This window comes from Pan troglodytes, chromosome 12 (genome assembly GCF_028858775.2).
Source record: "Pan troglodytes isolate AG18354 chromosome 12, NHGRI_mPanTro3-v2.0_pri, whole genome shotgun sequence".
NCBI classification, from domain to species: domain Eukaryota; kingdom Metazoa; phylum Chordata; class Mammalia; order Primates; family Hominidae; genus Pan; species Pan troglodytes.
Window position 1 is genome coordinate 42,085,358 of NC_072410.2, and position 27,067 is coordinate 42,112,424.

The 27,067-nt window shown below is 37.4% G+C and overlaps 1 protein-coding gene across 9 annotated transcripts in view; it reads right to left on the reverse strand.

The window, feature by feature from the left end:
• Nucleotides 1–1,753: 1,753 nt before the first annotated feature.
• CTNNA2 (catenin alpha 2) overlaps nucleotides 1,754–27,067 on the reverse strand; it is a 1,472,650-nt gene continuing 1,447,336 nt past the window's right edge. For all 9 annotated transcript variants that reach the window (XM_054678551.2, XM_016948864.3, XM_016948863.3 and 6 more), the window contains one exon: nucleotides 1,754–2,946. In XM_054678551.2, the coding sequence (XP_054534526.1) occupies nucleotides 2,659–2,946 (288 nt within the window). In that variant the 3' untranslated portion in view covers nucleotides 1,754–2,658. The remainder of the gene's footprint in view (nucleotides 2,947–27,067) is intronic.

Consider the following 27,067-nt stretch of genomic DNA (forward strand, 5'->3'; position numbering starts at 1 on the left):
ATGGGTTTGACTTCACTAGCACCACACAGTAATTTCTCTACCATATTCATGTGGTACTTTTGAGTACGATTTCTTGGCACATTTTTTTTGTCTATGTAATATGTTCTCAATTAGACTGTATTTTTCTTGAGGACAAGAAATTTACCAACTTCTTTATTGCTTTAATGGTTTCAACTAAGTGTCTATATTTATCTTTCTGAATAGTTACTGTTTTCCTTGATCACAAAAGCAATGATGGAAAGGATAGTGATGATGCTTACTCAGTAAGCACTGAAATCAACACACACACACACATAAACACTGTTCATAAGCATGCATTGAAACATTTAACGTTTTATAGGTCAAAGTCAAGGGCATTCTCTATATATTCCTCTGATACCTACTGGCAATTTTTCAGGATTTGCCAAGAAACTTTTAAAATTCAAAAGCTTCTTGGCTGGTCTGCAAAATATTTGACCCAATAAATAATAATGTATGAATCCAGAAAGTTAATTATGCTAATTACATTTCCTCTGGGGACTTCTGAATGGCATTGTGTTGACTCTTTCTATAGGATCATCATCACTAGGTTGATGTACTTTTCTTTCCTGTCTTTAACCCCTTAATATTTCTATTATTTCCCTAGATCCTGTGAAGAAGGGGGGCTAAAGAGATCTTTCCATTTCTAAAGCATCTGTTAGGGAGGAGAAAAACAGAATGAGTGGCTCTTGTCAGGAAAAACTTCTCAAAAGGGTATTTTTATTGCTGTTTGGGAGAAACTCAGATTCCTTAGATCAAAAATATGCTGCCAAGAACAAGCTGTCTTTCTTTGTTCTTCAGGTCAGTGGGCAAAAATGGCATGCTGGTTTCTTGTTATGTCATGGTTATATGCTAACAGGAAAGTCACCCATACATTTAACTAGTGGTGCGCTCAGCCTAGAACCTGGCTCAGTTAAGGCCTTCCTTAAATATCTTTGAGTGTGTGTCAGTGGCACCCTCTGAATGTTTATGGAAATTAATGAAGCAGGCTAGTTATCTGTGATCTAATGATTAGTGTTGAAAATCAGTGTACGGCTTCCGTGGTGTCTCCTCTACTGAAATGTTCTCAGTCTTGGTGGTGTTATTTTCCAGTAGTAGTAAGCAGGGGTTTGAGCAGAATCATTTCTAAATAAGATTTTAGATTAAGCTTTTTCTCCTTCCACGACTCCCTTATAGCTCCTTCCCTTTGGGATCTTGCACATAAGCTTAGGTGTTCATGACTCCCATTGTGTTATCATCACTTTGCTAAGAAAGAAACATGCATATTTACTAGAAGCCTTTTGGAGACATGGTAATGTGATAACTTGCAGGAATCATTCCAATGAGAGGAGTTTGGAGAATTCAGGTGACTATTTGGGGGCTTTTCCCCCATTTCTCAGTTCATAGCTGAAATACTATTGCCACTTTTTAGTAATGGGACAGAGGTCCTGTTTTTCCAACTTACTTAAAAGGAAAAAGTCTAAAATGAGTAAAATATTTTTAAATTAATTGGCTCTTCTATTACAAAGACTGTCATTTTCAATGCAGAATGAAAGTGAATGAAAACAAGTGGAAAAACAAACCACAAAATAAATATGTGAACTCTAAAAATGACGATTATTTGGATATCATCTATTTTATTACTGATCTCTAAAAACCAAAATATAATGCATTTTTAATGAATTTTCAGGAAGATGCTCTAATCTTTATTAAGTACATACTTAAAAAATTAAAAAAAGAAAACATACTTGAGATGTCAAGATTAAATGTGTTTATTTTGAGTTAGTGAATACAATGGTATATTAGATACCAGCACTCCAAGCTACACCTATGTATTTGCCTCTAACTTTCACACGTTGTCAGTTTCCTTCCCTCTAATATTCCACCACTGGGCCTTCTATTTCTAGCAAAATCATAGTTCAAATTAAAAAAAAAAAAAATGAAAGCAAGATTGGTCACCGTATTGTGCTTCCAGTGCCCCCAGAAGGATTTTCATTGTCTCAAATAGATGTTTATTGTTTTCATTAAAGGGGGGAAAAAACATGATCACTAGTAATGGCACAACTAGAAGAGAGAAACAGAATGCAGATTAAAAGAAGCATTTTAGGCTGGACTAGTTAATTTCCCCTCAGTTAAAAATCGACATAATATCACGGATATAGACTTCAAGGTTAAATTGTTCAATTCGTGGGCCACACACTTAAGCGTATTGGCTAGTACATTTTTGCACTGAAACAGAAGCAATACAAGTTTTATGTTCTACCATTACACTTCCAGATTTTTCACTTATGAATATACCTGCCAACCTAATGATTCTTGCATGCATTAGAGTTTGCTTTTGTAGAGTTAAGTTTATTTTCCCCATCCCTCCCACTCCCATAAATATTGCGCCAATGCGAACTCTGTGCCCAATTTTATGAGAATGTTGCAAAGGACAGCTCTGTGCCACCTTAGTACAGGAATGTCCTGTCTCCTTCCCAGGCTACAGATGGATCAGTAGTATTGATCTCATCTCATCTTACATGCAAACAGACACTGTTCCCTTAATTTCCCCATGCCAGAGGCATACGAGCCGGCAGGTATGCATACAAAAAAATGGAATTAAAAAGAAAAAGAAAGAAAGAAAAGAAAGAAAAAGCTTTCTTGTTAAAACCTATCGTCCTAGAAAGAATCCATTGCTTTGAATTCACTTAAAGCCTGTACAGGCGAAATGTGTTTCTTCTGAGAACCTCGTCGAACTCGTGTCTGGAATTCTTCAGGCTTTTCTCTCTTCACAAGGGGCTTCTTCTCTGGGGCCTTCATCTTCCAAGACACAACAGGTGAGTTGACAGCTGCTGTCCCATAGACCTTCTGGTATTTGGTTGAGGCCACATAGGATGCTTTCACCGTGAGGACAACAGCATTCATCAGGTTTTTAGCTGCCTGGATAAGCGATGTGGCACTGTCCAGCTAGAGTAGGAAAAGAATGAGATACATGTGGGTTAATGGAGGCCCCAAATTCACAAAATGGTGATGTACTTTCACAGTTAAAATAATGTTTTCCTTGTGCAAATAAACAGTATTGCTGAAAAGGAGCAAATTATCACAAGTTAAGGTTTTTAAAATCTCAATACAGCTAATGGCAAAGCCCTCATCTTAGCAGGTAGGAATTCCAAGGTAACAAAAGTTTTCCAAAGTAGAACATCTCATATTATTACATTAGGGTAATTAGCAATGGTGACATTTACTCAAATGTTGGACAAGCATTTGGCAGACACTAAAGAAAAAAAGTTATAAGGGGTTACCTCTCACTTTTATGGCCCAAGAAATGGAAGTATCTATCTATAGGCTATTTCTGTATCTTGAACTCAGGGTTGGTGAGGATACAGTCATTTAGGCAGAAGAACAATCCATGGGTGTTCTTGCTTCTATGAGGTGTTAATTGAGCTCGGAGTATCAATTTAACTATTAACAGGTCCTCAGTATACCTTCTATATAAATACTGATACTTATGTCAGGATCTCATAGCATTCAGTGAGACCTTCTCATCCATGCATTAATGAAATATTCAGTATTTACTATGTGCCAAATACTATTATGAGAAATTTGTATTTTCCCACTTAGCTCTTGTTAACAAGCCTATAATATAGGCATTATCGTCATGCCCTTTTAGAATGAGAGAGCTGATACATGCAGAGGTCCAGTAACTAGCACAGGTTTTAGTCTTTAAAGATACTACTCATCTGTACTGTCACCTTGTTGGATAGGATGGCTTTTAAAAATGCCAAGACAAGTCACAACTTGAGAATAGGTTTAGAGGCCCATCACCAGACTTTCAGGCCAGGAATATTTTGGGTTACCTTTTTTCTGTCTTTAAGTAGTTAGTGTGGTATGTACTGTATACTAGATCATTCAATATCTTCTTCAACCTTCTTGCTTCACTGCCCGCATCACAGATGCTGGGGTTACGTCTCAATGTTATAGCCCAACCAATGGAAGTACCTATTTATCTATACACTATTTCTATATCCTGAGCTCAGGATTGGTGAGGCTCAAAAATGCATTTCCTAGACTCTCCATCAGCCAGGATTCTACATGTGAGCTAGTGAAAGAAAAGAATTAACAGCTGAACTGCAAATATCATTCCAGCCTCAGAGATGTTTGAGCATAGTCTGATCTTTCATCAAACTTCTTGTAACATCAACTAATGAAATATATCAATTACAGTTAACTGAAGGAAGCAAAGATGTTCCTAAGTATGCTGTTCCTAGTTGTAGAGATTATTTGTTGTGTAGCCTGTAATTCATGAACTTCATGAACTGTAGCTGCATTAAGCCTTCTGGTGGCTAGGTGACTAAGAAAGTGTTTAAACTGAGAGACTGTAAATCTTATGGTTCTTCCATCTGACGTGACTGGCATTCACTTTAGCTTCGTGTCATTTCTTATTAACAAAATATGTCCCATGCAGTATTGAGGTTATCAGAAGTTGTATCTAACACAACTGTGATACTGTTCCTTTGGCTGCTTTTTGTTCCATATCCCTTATTTAAGCTAAATTAATGTTGCGCTGTGTTTTTTAAAATGTCAATCAAATGAGCTCAATTTTTCCATCACCAGAAAAGCTTGTAGTCTGACCATTGGGGAAAACAATGGAAGATGTTTTATATAATTGCTTTGTGAATTAACTCAACCAAATGGATGGAGTAACCCACTTACTTGATCACTTCTATTATGCCATACAAAATGCACGTATACCAAAATCACTGCTGAACCCCATACTCTTTTGTTTATACAGCCCAAATTTCTAAAGATAGCCAAGGAAAAGCAAACTCTAGGTTATTCATGTTAACAAGAGAGAAGCCAAGCATGAATTAGTGGGGTGATTCTCAAAGCCTAGTCCCTGAGGTGCAACAGCATCAGCATCACCCGGGAATCTGTTAGAAATCGCATTTATCAGGCCCAATCCAAAACTTACTGAATCAAAACCTTGCAATCTTTGTTTTAACTAGCTAGCCATCCAGGAGGTTCTGATACTTGCCAAAGTTTGAGAACCACTGGATTAATGAAACCTAAAGACTGTCTTGATGGTTTACTTTATCCAGTGATTTCAGGACTTCCGTCATACACAAGTTTGGTAATATCATAGCCAGTTATCTCACAGGAATTTTACTTTTTCGTCTTTCCCATCTTACCCCCAGGTAGAAGTGTAAATAATGAAGGACAGAGATGAGACAGCAAAATGTTGGGAACAATCAGGAACAGATAAGTCACGGTTTCTTTAGAAGCTAAATACCTAACACCTTTGGCCAATGCACAGTTCTCTGTAAGTCTGTCAGGTTTCAAAAGTGAGTAATGTTAATTCATAAAATTAGTTAATTCTATCGCATGCTATGAGTAAATAAAGGGTAAAATATGACAGGGACGTTTCATTGATTTGCTTTGGGCAACAGAATTAGTAGAAATAGAACAAGATGATATTGCTATTGTATTATTAAATGGTCCCCAAAGAGTGAGTCTTGGGAGAATTGAGTTGATCTGAAGAGAAGGGATTACAAGTAAATTTGGAGATTTTTACCACAGATTCCATTTTCAAATAGATGGTGTTTAATTCTGCAGCAAAAATATGAGAGCCTGTCTCTTCTTCAGAACCCCTTTGCCTTTCAAACCTGATGCAGGAATCCTGTAAATAAACTTAATACACTGTTTGAGAGTGAGATAGCTTTGAAATATAAAGCCAAGAATTTTATTCAAGCCACCTGCTAAGGCAGATCTTGAATTTGCAGCAAGGTAAAGTGAGGAGGTGAGAGATCCAGCCAACTGAACTGGAACAAATATTTCCACAAACAATAAGCCCAATTTAAAGTTAATACAAAATTTGACTTTTTAAAAAAGTTGAATTTCCAGAGGTTACATTTTGCCCTTTTCTGTAGATGCACTTTCATGATTTAGATCATTATCAGCACAATCACAATTCTTTCCAATTTAAAAATGGGTTTCTTTATGCCTTTCCAAGATGGTGCCAAAACTCTGCTTTCCAATTGGCAAGGTTGGCTAAAACTTCACTTCCTAAAGAAAAGATATTAGAATAAAGCTGCATGGCAAGAGTTTTTAAATACCAAGTTTAGGAACATTTATTTAACATAGTTGCATTCTATTTTGTGACTTATTGTAATGATGGCGTTTTCAACAAGATAGGTAAGTGAATATGTATAAGTGAAGTTTTCATATAATCAAAGTTCAGTGAGCACTTACTAGACGCCTGACATTGAGTCCTTTTAATTGTGTGATTTAATTTTCAAAAATTCTCGAAGTAGGAATGATTATTACTCCCCATTTAATAAGTGAGGAAGTTGAAGCTTAGGGAGGTAACATAAGTTGTTGTCCCTGCAGTCATTGGCAAAGAAAGTAGGGATTAGGACCAGTACTATCTCTCTCCAAAGCCCACTCATCTGAACCCCACCATGGAGCAATGTTCCCCCGAAGCATCACTTGATCTCTTAGGTCTTGTATTTTAGTTATTGCCTATCCAAAATGAACTCTTTTCTACTAATGAACAGGCTGGAAGCCTGTCCCCTAAACCTGGCAACATCCTTTTAACATCATGGCTATGTCTGATAAGTGCTTCATCTCTCACAATCTGTGATTCTTAGTCTCATCCTCATAGCCCAAATCCTTGCTGACTATAGCCTCTGGCCTCAGGTATGTTGCTGCCCAGAGCTCAGCCCTTCCTTGTTCTTCCTGGCCTTGAGTCACCCTTATGGAAATAAATAGACACTGGAAACTGATCTCTGCTAATTTGTCTTGGATTTGCTCCATTATTCTGAAGCACATTTATACTAGGCAGGGCTCAGCTACTCTTATTAGTCATCTAATCCTTTACCTGGTCCAGTCTTGCTAGTTTTAAAATGGCCTCAAAAATCAACCACCTCTCAGCCCTTCCTCAAGCTGACCTGAATTACAGTGACAGGCCTTTTCAGCAGAAAGACATATCCATCTTTTCCTGGTTAAGGGCCTTTTACATTCCTATAGGATATCCCATTAAGTTCCTGTATCTAACCTAAGAGAAACTGCTTATTTTCAGCTAGTTTAAAAACAAGGGCATACATTTAACAAATTAGACCATGTGCTGTTTTCTGAACTAGTTCCCTGAGTTTTGTTTATTTCATTCTATCTCACAACCAGCCCTGAGACAAGGCTTGACCAATTGAGACTTAGAAGCAAATAGCTTGCCCATTATCACACTGCTAACCTGTGGTGAAGCCAAGATGTAAACCCAGGCCATCTAACCACTGAGCCCATGATCTTACCATTCCTCCATGCTATTTCCCAGAGCCATCCAGAGCAGATGAATCCTCAGCCCTCAAAATCTACCAAGATCTGCTACACTCATTCTGCCTATTCCATCCCATAGGTATCTGCTGTCCCTAACCACAGGAAATTAGACTTCTGCTAATTATTATGATTCTTTTAAAACATCAAAATACTATGTTTAAAAGAAAACAGATGTTTCCTCCCATCTTGTGCTATTATAGTCCATGAAAAGCAAATAGGGGCAGGAGAGCTGTTTTATAGGCCTTTCTATAGGACATTGTCTTTTTTTCCCCTGCCTCTATTCCTACTCTTCTTAATACCACTCAACTTCTAAAAGATTTCTGTTCCCTATACTCTCCTCATTTTGTGTTCTGAATGGGCAGAAAGACTGGAGCAAAGACTTATCTGAATTGTGATTCTTCCATTTATCGATATTTGTGCAGCCTAATTCCTTATATCACCAAAGCTGAAGAACATCGTAATAAGTATTTGAAATGACTCTTGCTACAGCTTATGTTATCAACTGAATATTTCTGAAAGCCTATGTCCTTAGCTGCATGCTACTTCATTCAAACAGGACTTATGCTGCGACAGGTGTTCAGTTTCAACAGAAACAGAATTCGACTGCAGAAGTCAACCACATTCTTTCAAAGGAAAGTGCAACTACACCTCTTGAAATGTTGAATTATCACTGACTTTTTATCCTCCAGTCTATCCCTACATTTTTCCATCTACACATCATCCAAGTATTTCTTCAGACACCTATTGAATACTTTCTGCCAACTACTGTGCTTAAGTGTTGGCTATAGAAACACAAATAGACATAAGCACTGAAACACAAGAGCTCACAATACAATGAGAAAAATAGACACAAACTAAAGGTTTTAACACTGTATGACAGTGTTTTAGTAGGATGCGAGATGCTAAATGAACAAAAGGAATAGCAATTTACCTTGAGTCAAGTAGGGATAGGAGAGGGGAAACAGCTTCATTGTGGGCATGATATCTAAACACTCTTTAATAAGAGGTTGTTGGTGACTGAATGGTTAACAGTGACGAGGAAGGACAATTCTCAAATACCTAACTAGTCCAACTTAGTATACATCAATGCTCTCAACCTAGATTGCGGAAATAAAAAGGATGTTGAAGTGCTACAATGCTGAGTATAACTTTGGACATACTGAGTTTGAGGTGTGTATGTTACATCTAGGTGATTTATCAGAGGTCCAGTTGTATTTATCGGAGTAAATATTTAAAAAATCATGTTTTGCTTATATTGATCTTCCCAATTGTTTCATGTAGGGTGATGTTCTGCATACTGTAGGTGTATAACATGTTTGATTTTGTCCTTTCCTATTCCTTACTGTTTTTACAAAGATTAAATCCATACACAAAAGTTCAATAAATTTACCAAAAAATTTCTCAGAATAAGACCTTTAAAATCAATATTAATATCCTTTTAATAATCTAAGATATAACATCATCAACAAGTATTTTACTTGAATAGAAAATAACCTTCCTTGGTTAAGTAGGGAATAGTTAAGTAATTAGCAATCTTTTACCCTTCAGGATGGTGAACTTCCTGAGGTAAGATAGAAATAAAATAAATGCTATTTTGTAACAGCTTGCTTTAAAAACAAATAATAGTATTGTCAAAAGTGAAAAATAATATGAAACAAGTAGGGGACACATTGCAGATGACATGACATAGAAAATGTCTTAGAATGTTAACTTGTGGAGGCCGGGCATACGATTAAAGAAGAGAATTAGGATTTGACTGTGTGTTCTGAATTCATATATTTACAATATGCATGGAGAGAGAGAGAGATCAATTTTCACATTGTATGTCTTTTTTCAAAAAAGCTGATCATCTACTAACAAAAATTAATGAAACATAAATGGCAGTTCATGAAAATCCAAAGCACAAAGCAATCTGTCATTGGATTAAAAATAATGCAAATGTCATGGGACTGCTGGCTAAGCTAAATAGAATAAAATAAGCCAAATCCATTTGGAAGGTGATTTTGAAATAAAAGAACTGAGATGTTTGCTTTGATTACTTCAAATGGCTTAGAAATGCCTGGAAGAAGGAACCAGTTCCATTTGGGCCTTGCTATTTTATTTTCATTATTGTAAGTCAGAGCCAATAACACTAATGAGTTTGATAATGCTAAAATATTTCCCTAAATATGTGTAAGGTCCACTTTAGCCTTTTGTAATATTTTAAAATGGGAATAACATAGCTTTAACATATAAGAACAAGAACGATTTTAAGGGGGTTGTTCTGAACATGTTCAGACCTAGAGTAGGTTTTCAGGGGGGGAAGTTGTGATGGGAGAATTGGCAATAAATTGAAAGCAAACACCTCGAGGAAACTGGAATCTTTCCACTGGAGCTGGTCATTTATTTATATTTAAACTGTTATCTCCCTCAAAGGAGTCACATATTGCTTGCAAGGAAAAAAAAATTTTGCTACAAGTCAGCTTTGCTGTTAATGAATTAGAGGTTAGAAACCCAGAGCATTGGAGCCTATTATCCTCCAAGAAGAACATTTCATGTTTTAAAAATCCATGAGGCTTTGAAGAGCTATTTGATGTCCTTAGAAACTGTGACACGTTTGAAATACCTTGAAATATCTGCGTACATTTTCCAGAGTCTATATCAATAACACTTTTTAAAAACCTCTAGAAAGTCCAGGGTAATAAATAACTCAAGCAAACAAAGACATGGTGAAAAGGTTCAGCCTAATCGCATCTTTTCCCACTTAAGTTATCTCAGAATGTTTATATGTTCACAGAAAGACATTTCCTTGATAGCAAGCTCTCATTTCTGTGTTGGAGTCTACTCACTCTTTCTCATCAAACAAATTCTCATCCATAGTGTCCATGGCAGGCATTATTAATCACTCAGGCTCCTTGCTCCTTCAGAATCTGCTAAGTAGTGTGGGAAAGGAAACTTATTTACCTCCCAAGAGCAGACATTTTAACAGGGTTGTCCAAAAAAACTTGATTCTGTTTATGGCACAGATATATCATCCATTGTATCACGACTTCTGTATTTGAATTGTTTGATTTCTATTGTTTGTTAGCTATCAAATATTGTCTGATACTGACTTTTTTGTTTTTTTGGTTTTCTTGAGATGTTATCTCACTGTCACCCAGGCTGGAGTGCAGTGGCACAATCTCGGCTCACTGCAACCTCCGCCTACCGGGTTCAAGCGATTCTCCTGCCTCAGCCTCCTGAGTAGCTGGGATTACAGATGTGTGCCACCATGCCTGGCTAATTTGTGTATTTTTAGTAGAGATGGGGGTTTCACCATGTTGGTCAGACTGGTCTTGAACTCCTGACCTCATCTGCCCACCTCGACCTCCCAAAGTGCTGGAATTACAGGCATGAGCCACCGCCCCCGGCCGACAAATATTTTTATCTAAAGGATGTTGCATTTACGCTTTTATTTCCACAGCTGATTTTACAGACATATTGTGCACTTTTTTGTACTAATACCATATTATGAGTTGCTAGTTAATGAAATCATTAAGGAGAAGATTTAAGTATTAACAGAAATGCAAAACATTTTGGGGATGATTTTAAATCAGGTGATAAAAATTGGTTGCATATTTTAACAAGGAAGGATGGTGTTAGAGGTGAAAGTGACCATCACAGATATGTTGTATTTATTGTTAAACACACACACACATATCAAGGCTGGGCATGGTGGTTCATGCCTATAATCCCAGCATTTTAGGAGGTCGAGGTGGGTGGGTCACTTGAGGTCAGGAGATCGAGACCAGTCTGGCCAACATGGTGAAACCCCATCTCTACCAAAAATACAAAAATTAGCCAGGCATGGTGGCAGGTGCCTGTAATCCCAACTACTGGGGAGGCTGAGGCAGGAGAATCACTTGAACCCAGGAGGCGGAGGTTGTAGTGAGCTGAGATGGAGCCACTGCACTCCACCCTGGGTGACAGAAAGAGACTGTGTCTCAAAACAAACAAAACCACATTAAAAGAGTTAATATTACAACACATACTGATCCTTGATAAGTGAAATTCTGTGCGATAACTCCTAAAGAGTTTCAAATTCCATTTGATAACAGGATCTTGTAAAGCAAATATTTTACAGCTCTAAGTAGTGGATCAATTACACAGAAAAGAGGACAAGAGGTCTGTTATCTTTTCTTCAGGGCTTCCTTAAGTAATGCCAGAGAACCAGCCAGTGCTGAAGGCCAGTTGTGAGGAAATCTGTATGGAATGGCTCAAGATTAAATTGGCAAAGACCTTGGCAGAAAGGCTAAGAAAAAATTCTCCACAGCCTTGCTGAGAAATTTACCACTTGGCTCTTTGGTAACTTTCTCAACTGGACATATTTGTGTCTTCATTTTTAATTCATTTAGGTAGGTAGTAGTGCTTCATAGTCGGCCAGTCCACTGATTAACTGTCTTCATTTGCATTTTTTCAATTATGGGTAAGTAAACCTTGGGGACGCCCATGAAATCTTAATTATAGTCAACAAATTTCCTAAATATGGCTTAGAGCCATTTTTTTTTCTGACCAATAAAGGTGAAACAAACAGTTTTTGCTCAACCCAAAACAAGGCATTCTTTCTAACATGGAAATCTCAAAGATAAGTGGGAGTACTGACAGGTTGGCCCTTGGAAAGTTAGGAACAGGGCCACCTGTTTATCCAGGTAGTCCCCACCTTCTTTTCCTATACTTACTCTTTCCTTGCCTTCCTTTCAGCACCCTCCCTTATCCCAACCCTTCAGGATCTCCTGCCAGAGACCTCTAAGTTATTGGTTTCCACGTAACAAAAAAATCATGAGGAATTATGCAACAAAGAGAAGAGCCAATGGGCTTTCAGGCACCCCCCCATAATTGGGAAATATTCTTGGGCAGACAGTCCTTATGTCACATGAATACATAAGGCATTAACTGTTGATCTTGTCTCTGATTCTGTGCATCAGCATGTCTTGACCACCCAAGGTTTATGTCTCATAAATAATTATGCAAGGAGCTAAGCCTCCTTTTTGCCTTACCGATAGGAGAGCCAGCTAGCAGAGCATCACTACCTTTGATCCCTCTATTTCTACCCTTCTCCATCCCTAGGTGGTATCATCATGACCAGAAGACAAATGTAAGAGGAACAATTATCTAGGAACCCATGAGAAATATGTTTTCATAAAATGGATCAAAGTCACTAAATGACCCCACCCTTTCTGAACTGCCTAACCTTGTATGAACATGGTATCTGCTGCTAAGTACTGAAGACCATTTAATAACTTGCAAAATGGCTCCTACCCTCCAGCATGCAATGCATAATCACTGAGAGAAAAGTAGACTAGAAGAGTCAAAGGCTGCGGTTTGGGTGCAGGTTGGTGGAGTACTATGCCTGGAAAATTAGCAAAATCTGAAGATCTGGAACGATCCTTCCTCATTCTTTCACTTCTCTTCTCATCTAAGCCCTAGGAGCTATGTCCTAATGTGGCATTATTCATATGTTGGGGGAAGTAAACACCCATGCAGCCTGTGATCCTCTCCTCATCAGGTGTATGGAAATAACTAGTCAAAGGCTCTGTTGCTACCGAGGTCCAGGATGAGGAGAGAGCAGAGAGATTCCGTTCCCAGTGAATGTTTGCTGCCTCTCCTTGGGACCCCAGCCCCTTTTGTTCATGTGATCACCTCTTCCCCACCTCTTTCTTCCTCTCCTGTGCACTCTCTGTCACTGGTAATTCATTCTTACATGCATGTTTTCATCTCTCCTACTGAGGGAAACCTGGACTCTAGACTTAAAGCCTAATAAGTTCAAACCTTGACTGGATGGATCACTAACTACACGATCCTGAACAACCACTAAACTTACCTCTACCTCATAAAAGTTCTTTAAAATTAAAAATGAAAACAGCACTTTCTAGTATTATAAAGCATTAAATAAGATAATGCCACTGAAGTTGAGTGCCTGGCACATGGTAAGCCCTTAATACATCTCAGCTTTTATTATTACTATGACCCATCTTTCCTTAAATCACCAGGTGAGTCCAAATATGGTCTTATAAAATTTATGTTTCTCTTTTCCTACATCTTCATCCTTCTTTTCCTTTCAAAGTTTCCCCCATTCAGCATTTTAGACTTCTTTAAACTCTCTTCTTACTGAAGCTACCACCATCTTGGCTTGGTCTCAGTGCCTGAATATTACAGTTTTAGGGATAAGGAATGGAGAAGTTCATGAGGGGAATAGGAAAATACCAACACTTATGTATCTTTTCTAGCACTATTGAATCCTTTAGATGGAATAAAGGGGTAGTCAAGACTGAGTGCAAGAAAACATACGAATTTTATGTAAAAATGTGACACCTAAAATATCTAAGAACATTTAGGACTTGGTAAGGAATATTGATAATAGAGAGTCAAGGTGGCTCTAATAGAAGGTGGAGAAAAGGCAATCTAGCCTGGGAAGCTGATGTTTAAACATGTAATTTGGGAAGCATCAAAATAAATAGTCTATATAAAATATTTTAAATAGTCTATATAAAATATTTTATATGACCACTTCAAGGACCTTAAATTCCCCAAATTCCAGCTATTCATTTTGGTTAAGAATATCATTTATAAATATCTCATATTAAAAACCAAATAGTGTTACCTGGTAAAGGATGACACCACCTTACCTCATTCGATTCTGAGGTATACATTGTTAGACCCCAGCTGAGATCCCTCACTACCCCTAAAAGGGAGCCCCTTCTTGTTTGGAAGTGCCTACCAAACACTGAAGGCCAAATCTCCCAAAGCTCTGTGTTTATCTCCTTTGAAACACAAACACTTGGGTTCTCTAGCATTGTTTCCTAAATCTCTAACTGTATTTTGTTACAAAGTGGGTTATAAATGCATAATTTTTAATCTTTTATTCGGTCTTAAACCACTGAAGCCAGCACCTGCCATCTCCAACTAAGACTGACCTTATCTCAGCATCTAAGTCTACCAATAAATTCCCAGTTTCGAATCTACATATTCTTTAGGATTACTTGAAAATCTTATCCAACTAGCTTTCCAGAACATAAGCACAACAATCTTGCTGCCTTTGGTCCTGCTCTGCACACATTTACTAACCAAATAAAGTAGCAAATGGCAGGTTATATGAAAAGACCTTCCAAAGAACAAATCCAAGGTTATTGAAAAGGACAGTGCCTGGGCTAATGGGTGTAAAAGCCAGGAAAAGGAAAGAAGATATATGTAAAAAAAAAAAAATAGCAATGGGCATCCTTAAGACAACCCATACTTGTCAATGCTCTAAGCCCTTTCTAGAACCAATAAAACAAGGATGATTAGTGTGTGACACATTTACTGTCATTTCTTCATTGGTATCCTTAACAGATATGCCCAATCAATCAGGTCCTTTTTTTCTACTGATCCTAGCCATGGTCTTAGCATTCTTCGCAACACATAGCTCAGTCAAACACTAGCAATTGATGAGAGTTAGCAATCAACATAAAACCATTTACCATATCCAGTGTGGGCCTTCTAACTAACAGAAGTGCACAGGAGAGGGCTATGATTTGACTCATGTCACCTGTGCAATCATTGCTCCAATTAAGTGTATATTAATATCACTTCTACCTCTAATATAATTTCTCCTCACATAATTCATAAAGAATGAGCTCTTAACTATAGCACAGAAAATTGAAGTAAAATGTTAGACACATATGTAGCTATATAAAATAATTCACTACATTGACCTAAAATTTCAACTCTTTTTTCATTACAGAAATTAGAATTAAGAGGAAATGCTATCATCATTTAAGGGCTCATAAGAGGTCTTTAGTATAATAGTTTAAAAATCAGTAATTTTAACTAGATTAGTTTCAAATTTGAGCAGTTGATCCATGGATTTTTAATAATTGAACTTTTTTTTTCTGTCTTCTTTAAAATATTTTTTTGAGTTGACACAGAATAATGCCCTCCAAATCATTTTCTTTTTTCCTGGTCACTGCTTTTTCCATTGTGAGCTGTAAATCCACCACTAACATTAACACACATTCAAATAATTTTCAAATGATTACTGTGTACACGATCACAGATGCAGGCAGGGGTTTTCTATTACTTTTAACAATGAGTTGTAACCATTCTATTATCTATCTTCCATCTAAATTATACTTCAGGTTCTTGCAAGAGTTATCTTCACAAAGACCACCTCTTGACATGAAGAGAATGATCTAAGCATCTGTAAGCCTTTTCTTGTAGACTGTTCCCAACCTTCCAGAGACAGTGAGAGCTCTATGATTAACTCCACCCTTGCCCCTAACCTGACCCTCGTGCATGCCTCTTCATCTCAGTTATTGGCAACACAGTTCTTCCCAATGCTTTGGTTAAACACCCAGAATCTTATGCTACACCTGTTTTCTCCAACTCAACATCTAATCTGCCATCATGTCCTGTCAGCAATATTTTCAAAACATATCTATTACTTGACCTCTTTTCATCTTCTTCACTCTTATCCACTTGGCCAACTTATCAGAACCTCTTACTGGCTTGTTACAAAAGCTTCCCATAACTAGTTTCCTTGCTTCCCACCCTTTACCCCGTTTATTCTCAAATGGAAGCCAGAACTATCCTGTTACATGAACTCAACATCACTTATCTTATCAACAACCTTGAGTGGCTTCCCAATCACAGACTGAGTTAAATCCAAATCTATCAAAATGGTCTTCACATGGGGCCCAATACTTCTGATTTTGCTCTCATTAACTCAATTCCTAAATACTGGTTTCTTGTTTACTGCTCAGAAAGACCAGTCATGTTTGCAATGTAAGGCCTTAGCGCTATTTCTTCTGCCTAGAAAACTCTTCCCCACCTGAGATACCTGTAAGGCTTGCTCCCTCACATCCATCTGAACTTTATCCAAATATCAGCATCTTGGTGAAAACTACCCAAGCCATACTTTTCAAATTGCAGCTCCATTTACATCCTCATGCCTTAATTTGCCATTCTCTATTTTAATATTCTTATACACTCATATTTTTATGTTTCTTGCTCACCACCTCCCATTATATCCCAAACATCTAAAACAGTGCCTAGCATATGAGTCCTCCATAAATATTTGCCGAGATGTTGAAGCATTGTAATTTTATGGGTGGGGAAATAGGACGTGAAAGGCTTGTCCAAAGACACAAAGCTAGGGCACAATGCCTAGTTCAGTATCCATTCTTACTACCTATTCATTCTTGCAAATACATGAGATTGACAGGAGAGTAAAATTTGGAGAAATAAAAGAGAAAGTAAACTTTAGCCAAATTGCAATACGTATCTATGTCCTCTTCCTCTTACTGTACCTTGCATGTAAGCATTTCAAGATCAGTCTTTGCTCAAAAGACAGCCACAATTTAAAAACCATCTCCTCCATTAATAGCACCAGCATCTAAGAGGCACAGAATTATATGTTTGCTAGGTATAGTGCTGGTGCCTTAATAAATTAATCTTCATAACATGTACAAGTTGAATACCATCATTCCTGCTTTATATATGAGAAAACCGAAATAGAGAAAAGTTAATTTTTTTTGGTCTACTTGAAGGCTCATAAAATTCATTTCTGGGTAGAACATGCAGTCTTCTTTGACCAGGCAGATCTACCATAGGCTTTTCCTGCCCTAAGTCTTTATTCCTGGCTATTGATGCCATTTATGTGGAGGGAAACATGCCTTATGATGTGTTTTAACTGTTCACAAGCGTGAGTCGTGTGACGAAGCAGTAATGAGGTGAACTTCCTTAAGCCATAAGGGGAGAAAAGTTGTACAAACTCCCAATCTTGCAATCAGGATTCACCTGAGATATGAATTAGTCAAATTGCAGGGAACATCATCTTCCACTTTTTCATTTTCTTGCCAGCAACCAAAAAAGCTGTCTACATGTTCACAGAAAACTTGATTAAATACAACTTCTAATTCTCCTTATCCCTAAACGTTATATACCACTTATTTATCAAAAAATTTAAAAACTTTTACAACATAATCTTTTAATGTGTCATGCAGCACACACCACGAAATGATGTGAGGCTGATAATATAATTTATAAGAACCTAATACATATTACCTGTTATCATCTATACCATCTGAAACATGCTATTCCCTGTATTTCTTGTTCAACCACTAGTCTACAGAGCACAGAGATACCAGCACCATCCTTACACTGCACAAAGCACAAGATAATACATTAGAGAAACTGGCTCTAAGTCTTGGCTGTCCCACTTACTGGCTGTGAAAGTTTGGACACTCTGTAATCTCTTTGAGTTTCTATTTTTTCAACTGTAAAAGGGGGTTAATAACAATATACTTTTGTGAGTTATTCTGAGGTCCAAGTGAGAAAATAAAATACTTGTTAAATTTTAGAGAAGTCTGTGACTATAAAAGATTATTACATCACCTCTGGGTACCTTTGGGAAGTTCTTTTGGGATCTTCATTTTAATTTATTATAACTCCTTGGTGCCTCAGTCCCAGGGTCTTGGCTCCACAGGAGAGGGTATTCCAACACATGACCAGCATAGCATGAGGGCATGATAAGCCCTAGCAAAACAAGAGAAAAGTACTTCTAAAAGAAGTTTTCTTCTTCTACCTGAAGTAGTCGTGGGGTAGCCTAGTTACGATCTTATTTTTTTCCAGTTACAGAGAATGGTCAGGAAATACAGTTTCCAAACTACAGAACACAGGAAACATGCTTGGGGCCCTTAAATTTGGCTTTGGAGTGCAGCACAAAAAGACAAAGAAATTCAACCAAAAAATGAAGGTAGACCATTCTTACAATAGGAGCTGTCAGCTCATTGATGAGACTGTCCTTGGTGATTCCACCTTAAATCTGGTTGCCATTTATTCTGGAATCAAATCTTTAGTTACTTATTTACTGCATTGTCCTCCAAGACTTTGTGTGCGTGTGTTGGGGTTGGGGGGGGGGGTCATGTTGCCATAGCTAGATTTCTGAGTCTTTATGAATAAGTAGCTTCTTGCCCCCCTTTACTGGTATGCTGGTATGTTCTCCACTAAGGCTAGAACCACATAAATCATGCTGGGATTCGCTGTACAAATGGAGATTATGGATGGTCTGTTCTGTGAAGGATTCTCTTATGTTTCCTTGGTGCAGGCTGCCCCTGAACATCAATTATTTATCAGTCAGCTGGTCTTATGCATCAATTTAATAATCAATAAAAGTTGATTAGCACTTCTCTATTGGTTAATATACTTTATTTTTTTTCCAGATTCAAAACATATTGACCCTCCCAACCAATTAGATCTCTCCTATATGCTACTATCACTTAATTCTCAACAACAACAACAAAAAAAAGTACTACATCACTTTAGGCACATCATTCTACAGATAGGAAACTGAGGCTTAGGGAGGAAGAACTTGCTAGCTAATAGACAATTACCAGGGATTCAAGCGCATGACCTGTGTCCTCAGGTATAGTGCATTTATCAATATACCACAGTTCCAACTGCCTTTAAATAAAAGATGAAATAAAGGGCATTTAAGGTGGTTCTCCTAATAAGCCAGGATACTTCTCCATATAGGTGCCTGCCAGGGCTTGGCCTAATTGGAACCTTCTAGTCTGTTTCTCCTGGAGTGAATGTACTTCAGGGAAAATTCAGCAAAAGCGCCAAAGGGTTCCCTTCAATCTAAAACTGGAAATATCATCTCTTTGGTCCAACAAAGAGCCTCCATGGATGGACAACATATTGTCTGTTCCCTTGCAACGAGGCTGAGTTATACAAGAAACTTTCAAAACAACAGATTAAAGGAATCGAATCCTCAGCGGACTGGAAATGCATAATAGTGTTGCTAAAAAAAAATAAGAAAAAATTAGTGGTTTCTTTGAAAGAAAGCCTCAAGTTCATGCAATTGGAAAACTTCTTTGAAAAAAAAGTACTACCTTTAACTTCCAATAAGATGACAACTTTTAACCAAGGAACAAAGATAAACATTAAAGGGCTGGAGATGGTATGATACAGTATCTTGTACCTACTAAAAATCATGCTTAATATTAAGATGAAAGTTTCCTCATGGCACAATTGCTATCTTAGAGTCCCTGTGAATCTAGCCTTTGACAAAGTTAAATCACCTCCATATTTATTACAAGACGTAAAGGTTGCATCATTCTTCCTTTACCTGATACATTAAAAAATGCCAGGAAAAATTCTTCAATTATGCCAAAGATATATCTTTGAAAGAAAGCATGATTTCTGTTATATCTGAAGTCACTGCCTGTTACAGTTCTCCAATTTTCTTTTAAAAAACGAATGCTAAGCCATGCAACTTCTTCAGCTTCTACCTACAACTTGCTTGGTTTTAAGGGCTCACCCAGCACTAATTTCAACATGGCAGAGTTACTCATCATCATAATATATATTAACAAACACAGAAGCAATTTGAATCTCAAGGGGATCCTTAGCCTTATGTTCTTAACATTATTAAAATGATTATTTTAACTATCACTTTAGTTTTTTCTTATTTTTTAAAATGTAGTTACTCATTCTCTCACCATGTAAAAATTTTATTTTAACTAATTATTTTTATTTATTTATTTTTGAGACGGAGTCTTGCTCCGTTGCCAGGCTGGAGCGTAGCGGCGCAATCTCGGCTCACTGCAACCTCCACCTCTTGGGTTCAAGCGATTCTCCTGCCTCAGTCTCCCAAGTAGCTGGGATTACAGGCATGCCCCACCATGCCCAGCTAATTTTTTTATTTTTAGTAGAGACGGGGTTTTACCATGTTGGCCAGTATGGTCTTGATCTCTTGAGTTTGTGATCCACCCGCCTCGGCCTCCCAAAGTGCTGGGATTACAGGCATGAGCAAAAATTTTAAAATGTACAGAGAGACTAGGTAAATATGTAATGACATATGAAAAGGTTTTCTAAAAAAGCGGTATGAAAACAATTGTTTTAACTTCAATACTCTTGTTTGTAAAAAGTAAGAAGTGAAAGCCATTTTACCTTGTTTAAACTTTTATTTCAGATAATATTTTCACTGAAACCCTTAATTACCGTTGGGAATAGAAATACATAAGCTCTAAGACAGGAAGATTTGGGGATAACCAGGCAAAGAGGTAGATCTAGACCTTTGTACTTTGTAGGAAGGTTATGTCTAGAGGATTACTGTGGTGGGCTCTCAGGGGCCTGACTTTTAGAGAAGTGTACCTCCACCCACTGACACCTGGCTGGAAACGAGGTTGGCAGCTAAATCTGGAACTATCTTATCTGCCATCTTCCACCCTTCCAGAGGGAAGACTTGAAAGGCTCCATTTAAAGCAGTATGTTTATCCTAGGTGAAAGGTCAAGATTTCAACAGTCCTATGGTTCTCATCTAGGGGTAATTTTGCCACCCACTCCAGGATACGTTCAGCAAAGTTTGGAGATGTTTGTGATTATCACTACTGGAGAAAAAAAGTTGCTACAGGCATCTAGTTGGGAGAAGCCAAAGATGTTCTTAAACATCCTACAGTGGATAACTACAACAAGCTCCCTATAGTAAAGAATTATCCAAACGAGGCTAGACTGAACCAGCCTAAAGAAGCAAACCCAGTTTTCCTAGAAAAGGGACTAGGAAAGGGATTAAACTGTCTGGAGAAATTCTCACTATAGCCTATAGGTTTCTCTTTCCTCCACTTCCTAGACCAGTGTTTTTTAAAAGTGTGATCCATGAATCATCTGTATCAGAAAGATTTAGGAATAAAATACAGATTCCTGATCCCTTCTCAGAGCTGAGTTTCAGAACTGTGGATTTCAGGAATCTCCATTTTGGTTGGCTACCCATGAGATTCATTTTACAGAGTGAAATGTGACAATCACTATTTCACTTCTATTGAGGTTATTCCTTTCTGTATTTTCAACTATCCCCTCTCTGTCGGTGATTCCTCAAGGACTCCCAGTGACAAAAGAATGCAATCTTGATGACAGCAGAGACCTTGATTCCTTGGTTGCTCACTGCTGTTATGTCCAGCACCTTCCTTGGGGTAGACATGATATAAGAACCGGAGGGCACCAATATTATCCAAAAGACTATATAGTCTTTTGTGGGGAGAGAAGATAACAAAAAATACCTACTCATTTATTTAGTACACCTACATTCTGGACCCTGTGCTAAATGTATGGTGCACATCAATACCATTAATCCTAACAATAACTCAATGAAGTAGATACTAATATCATTTTCACTTTACAGCTGAGAAGATGGGGCTCAGAGAAGTGAGGCAACTTGCTCAGGTCATATAGCCAGCTATTGAAAGTCAGCATTCAGTTCTTGTTCCACTCAATGGAGGGCATACACTTGCAAGAACTGCACCCCAAGCCTAACTCTTCCCAGTGCTTTTCAGACTCCTCATACGATGGGGATCATCGTGCCACTCAAAGCCTTCATTGGCAGCTTCTATCTGCCAGTATAACTCAGCAAGGGAAGGCTACTGGGAAACAAAGCCCTCCACCTCCCAGAAAAGCTGGTATGCTGTAGGCAGGAGTTATCTATCTTAATTCCCTAAAAAATGTAGAAAAAAAAGCCTTTTAAACTGTTTGCGGAACAACTAAATATGAGTATTGAGTTTCAAAAAACTACAAATAGGTTTTGTATAAGGTGTAAGAATAGGTTTTGTATAAGGTGTAAGAATAGGTTTTGTATAAGGTGTAAGGAAGGGATCCAATTTCAGCTTTCTGCATATGGTTAGCCAGTTTTCCCAACACTATTTATTAATAAATAGTGTTGGGAAAACTGGTTGTAGATGTGTGGTGTTATTTCTGAGGCCTCTGTTCTGTTCCATTGGTCTATATCTCTGGTTTGGTACCAGTACCATGCTGTTTTTGTTACTGTAGCCTTGTAGTAGTTTGAAGTCAGGTAACGTGATGCCCCCAGCTTTGTTCTTTTTGCTTAGGATTGTCTTGGCTATGTGGGCTCTTTTTTGGTTCCACATGAAATTTAAAGTGTTTTTTTTTTTTCCAATTCTGTGAAGAAAGTCAATGGTAGCTTGATGGGGATAGCATTGAATCTACAAATTACCTTGGGCAGGATGGCCATTTTCACGATATTGATCCTTCCTATCCATGAGCATGGAATGCTTTTCCATTTGTTTGTGTCCTCTCTTGTTTCCTTGAGCAGTGGTTTGTAGTTCTCCTTGAAGAGGTCCTTTATATCCCTTGCAAGTTGTATTGCTAGGTATTTTATTCTCTTTGTAGCAATTGTGAATGGGAGTTCACTCATGATTTGGCTCTCTGTTTGTCTGTTATTGGTATATAGGAATGCTTGCAATTTTTGCACATTGATTTTGTACCCTGAGACTTTGCTGAAGTTGCTTATCAGCTTAAGGAGATTTGGGGCTGAGACAATGGACTAAAGACTTAAATATAGGACTTAAAAATCATAAAAACCCTAGAGGAAAACCTAGGCAATACCATTCAGGACACAGGCATGGACAAAAACTTTATGACTAAAACACAAAAAGCAAAGGCAACAAAAGCCAAAATAGATAAATGGGATCTAATTAAACTAATGAGCCTCTGCACAGCAAAGGAAACTATCATCAGAGTGAACATGCAACCTACAAAATGGGAGAAAATTTTTGCAATCTATCCATCTGACAAAGGGCTAATATTCAGAATCTACAAAGAACTTAAATTTACAAGAAAAAAAAAACCATCAAAAAGTGGGCAAAGGATATGAACAGACACTTCTCAAAAGAAGACATTTATGCAGCCAACAAACATATGAAATAATGCTCATCATCACTGATCATTAGAGAAATGCAAATCAAAGCCACAATGAGATACCATCTCACACCAGTTAGAATGGCGATCATTAAAAAGTCAGGAAACAACAGATGCTGGAGAGGATGTGGAGAAATAGGAACGCTTTTACAATGTTGGTGGAACTATAAACTAATTCAACCATTGTGGAAGACAGTGTGGCGATTCTTCAAGGATCTAGAACTAGAAATACCATTTGACCCAGCCATCCCATTACTGGGTAAATGCCCAAAGGATTATAAATCATTCTACTATAAAGACACACACACACGTATGTTTATTGCAGCACTGTTCACAATAGCAAAGACTTGGAACCAACCCAAATGCCCATCAATGATAGACTGGGCTAAGAAAATGTGGCACATATACACCATGGAATACTATGCAGCCATAAACAAAGAATGAGTTCATGTCCTTTACAGGGACATGGATGAAGCTGGAAACCATCATTCTCAGCAAACTAACACAAGAACAGAAAACCAAACACCACACATTCTCACTCATAAGTGGGAGTTGAACAATGAGAACACATGGACACAGGGAAGGGAACATCACACACTGGGGCCTGTCAGGGGGTAGGGGGCTCGGGGAGGGATAGCATTAGGAGAAATACCTAAAGTAGATGACAGGTTGATGGGCGCAGCAAACCACCATGGCATATGTATACCTATGTAACAAACCTGTACGTTCTGCACATGTACCCCAGAACTTAAAATATAATAATTAAAAAAAAGGATAGATTTTGATTTCCATTCCCCAAATTCTTGCTTACTTCGAATTGAATCTTATAAGGGTAATTTAATTCTTATTCTTAGCATCCTGTCTTGGTTGCTCATCTAATATTCATTTGTCCTTCTCTTTATTTAGTGGCATCTCAATCTTAATCAGAGCAGCAATGTGCTGAGCTAAAACATTGTGTTTACCAGTCTCTCTTGCAGCAAACCATATGTATGGTGATGAAAGTGGAAATTGAAGAAGGGCAGAGGGGTGGAAGTTTCCAGGAAGCCTCCTTAGAGGGTACTAACATAGCTAGGAAGCACCTGGTTTAACCCTCTCACCTCTTCTTCCTACATGAAAATTGGAAAGGTGGAACACTAGCAGTCATCTTAGACCAAAAGATGAACTTGAGAATAGATGGGCCATAAAGTTAGGAGGTGTCAAAGTCCTTGATGACTCTGTGTTCACTCTACTCTCCCTGAACTACAGACAGATGTATTCCATGTGAGAGAGAAACAACTCTACTTGTATGTTTCATCATTTGTAGTTAAAACTATATACAAATTTTTAATACAATAGTGGGCATTAAATATTTAGTAGACTTAAGTTAAAATATTTCATATTTATATATAATTATATGACAATTTGTGTGTCATAACCTTTGCATAAGGGGGCAAATGAAATCAACCATGTTACTTTCAAATTTCTTTTTACAATAAATTACTAATTTGATTCATTCAGCTTTTTGGGAAAAAATTCTGTAGGTTTCTATGGCATAATCTTTTCTTAAAAAGGGTTTAATATATCTGAAAATTTAACAGAGTAAATTATAAAGAAATTAAGTTAACTAGAAAAATAATTGCATTTAATTACTTGATTTTTGGCCCCAAATCCTAGTTAAAGAGTGCATTTCGAAATCTAGCATTTGAAGTCAGATGCTTTCACATAGAAATAAATGAATAAAAGTATGAATGACTGAGAGACTTCAAAATCAATTATTGGGACTTTTTGGGTGTGATAACTCACTACAATGGAAGAAGGGACGGTAAAGAAGCTAATGTGCTAAGCATAGATTATGTGTTCATTATGCAGGGAACCAGGGAATAATTGAGCATTCAAACATATTCCCTGTTATAACTAGCTTACAGACTAGTTGAGAGAAATATAATGACATTAAAGTGTCATACAAAAAATGACAGAAAGAGTACACCATGCTGTTGGAGAATATCAAAGAAGTCTTCCTGAAGCACTACTATGTACCAAACACTGACTTTGTGACCTCCAGGAAGTTTCTGAACTCCTCTGAACCTCATTATTCTAATATTTTCAATGGGGATGGTAGTATTTCCTCTAGAGCACAATTGAAAAAACATATTTCATAGTGCATTTTAAATGCTTCATACAATGCCTGGCACATACTAATCCTTCAGTTTATGTTAATGTAACTGTTGATATTTTGATATTTACCATGGGCAATTATCCCTCTGAGTAGCTATTGCTATTCTGATAAAAAGCAAAAGCCCAGGGAGGTTAAGAATGTTGCCCAGTTTCATCAATTGTACAAGAGAGTTGGTTTCTAAATTCACACCTAATAGCAATATCACTCTTATAATTTTAACATTATTTAACTTATATTCTTCAGATCTGTAACAATCAAAACCACATAGCTGTTGCTGTTCTCTGCTTGGCATTTATTTAGGTAAAAGAATAGGCCTTGAAGTAAATAATTTTGCCTGGAACATCTTTTTAGAACCACCCAAGGTTGTATTTGCTTTAGTTGGTGTAACAAGGGCAATGACAGAGCCACAGATCATTGGCAAGAGATATCTGTAAGAACTAAAATTAACTACATATATCTATATCTAGATACCTAGATATAGATATATATATCCTTAGGTCGTCAACCTTAGTTTGTTCACTTAATGGCAGGCACTGCCTCCTACCAGTCAACTGATTCTAGAAAGTGACAGTATCTATACCAAGAGAAGACACTGAAATTAACGGCAGAAAACAATTAAAAATAGGGTTCCCCATCAATCCTCGACTTCCAAACAAAGCTATTCTCAAATAAAAAAAAAATAAATACAGAAGATTCTGGCAATCTGTAAATGATACGTTGTATGCAAAGCAATTAGGGGGCTAAATTAGAATCAATCCTTGTTGCTGTGAACTAAGGCTCACTTTCTTCTCAACCAGGGCTCATTTTCATGTCTCAGTAAAATGTAAAATTCCTTTCTAGTATCTCCCTCTCCTTAGGTCTTTTACCACTTCTCTAACTTTCTACACAGATTGATGGGTGTAAGGTAACAGCTGTTGTTCATGAAAAAAAGAAAAACAAACAACAAAGAATTTAGCACTTGTAAGTGACTATTGATTTAAACATATATAATTAACATTTTCAACATAGACCATATAGGTCATATACTGCATGGGCATGAAAGTTCAGTTCTTCCAGTCATGATGAGAATGCTGACATACACTTTTTTTTCCCAAGGAAGTTCACTTAATTAAAGAAGTCAAATGGCCCTACAAAAGAATACCATCCCAAAACAAATGTTACTCTGGATTATTGCCCCTATCTCTTCTCTTGGCACAACTTGGAAGATGTAGAACAACTTAGCTTCAATCTTCATTAACTCCTTGTATTGGAGCATGACAAAGAAAAATGAAGGATGGTCTCTTGAATGTTTACAGTTTCTTGTCTCACTTTCAAGGAGATTCAATAGCATCACTGATTATTTATATTTAATAACCATCTTTCTTAGTTCTCATGCTTAACCACAATTTAAACCAATTTTCTTGAGAATATGCTTATATTACCCTAAACTATTTTTCCCAAAATCTTTTAATAACATGATACTTTAATTTTTTACTCTGAAACTGCTTCTAACAACATAGAAACAGAATGAGTCAGTTCTGTTGCCTTGCAGGGATTCTAAAACTTTGGTGTGAAAATGAATCACCTGTTGTGTGTTGGGGAGTGGGATGGGGTAGTTAATTACAGACTCCAAGAACCTACTCCCTACCATTCCTGATTCAAGAAGTTTTTGCAACATGGCCCAGGATCGTGCATTTTAGTAGTCTCCCCCAAACCCCTTGCTTAGCTGGCATGCAGATAATCCTGATCATTTTCAATGCTACTCATTAAACTCAGCATGGTCAGAAGAATTTCTTTGATGTCCAACACCAGCCTCACATCTTTTACTTTTCTCCATCTTTCCAGCCCTCTCTGACATTTTCAGCTTCAGTTATCCTGGAATACTTATATACCTCAATGTTATGGATGTTTCGTTTCTTT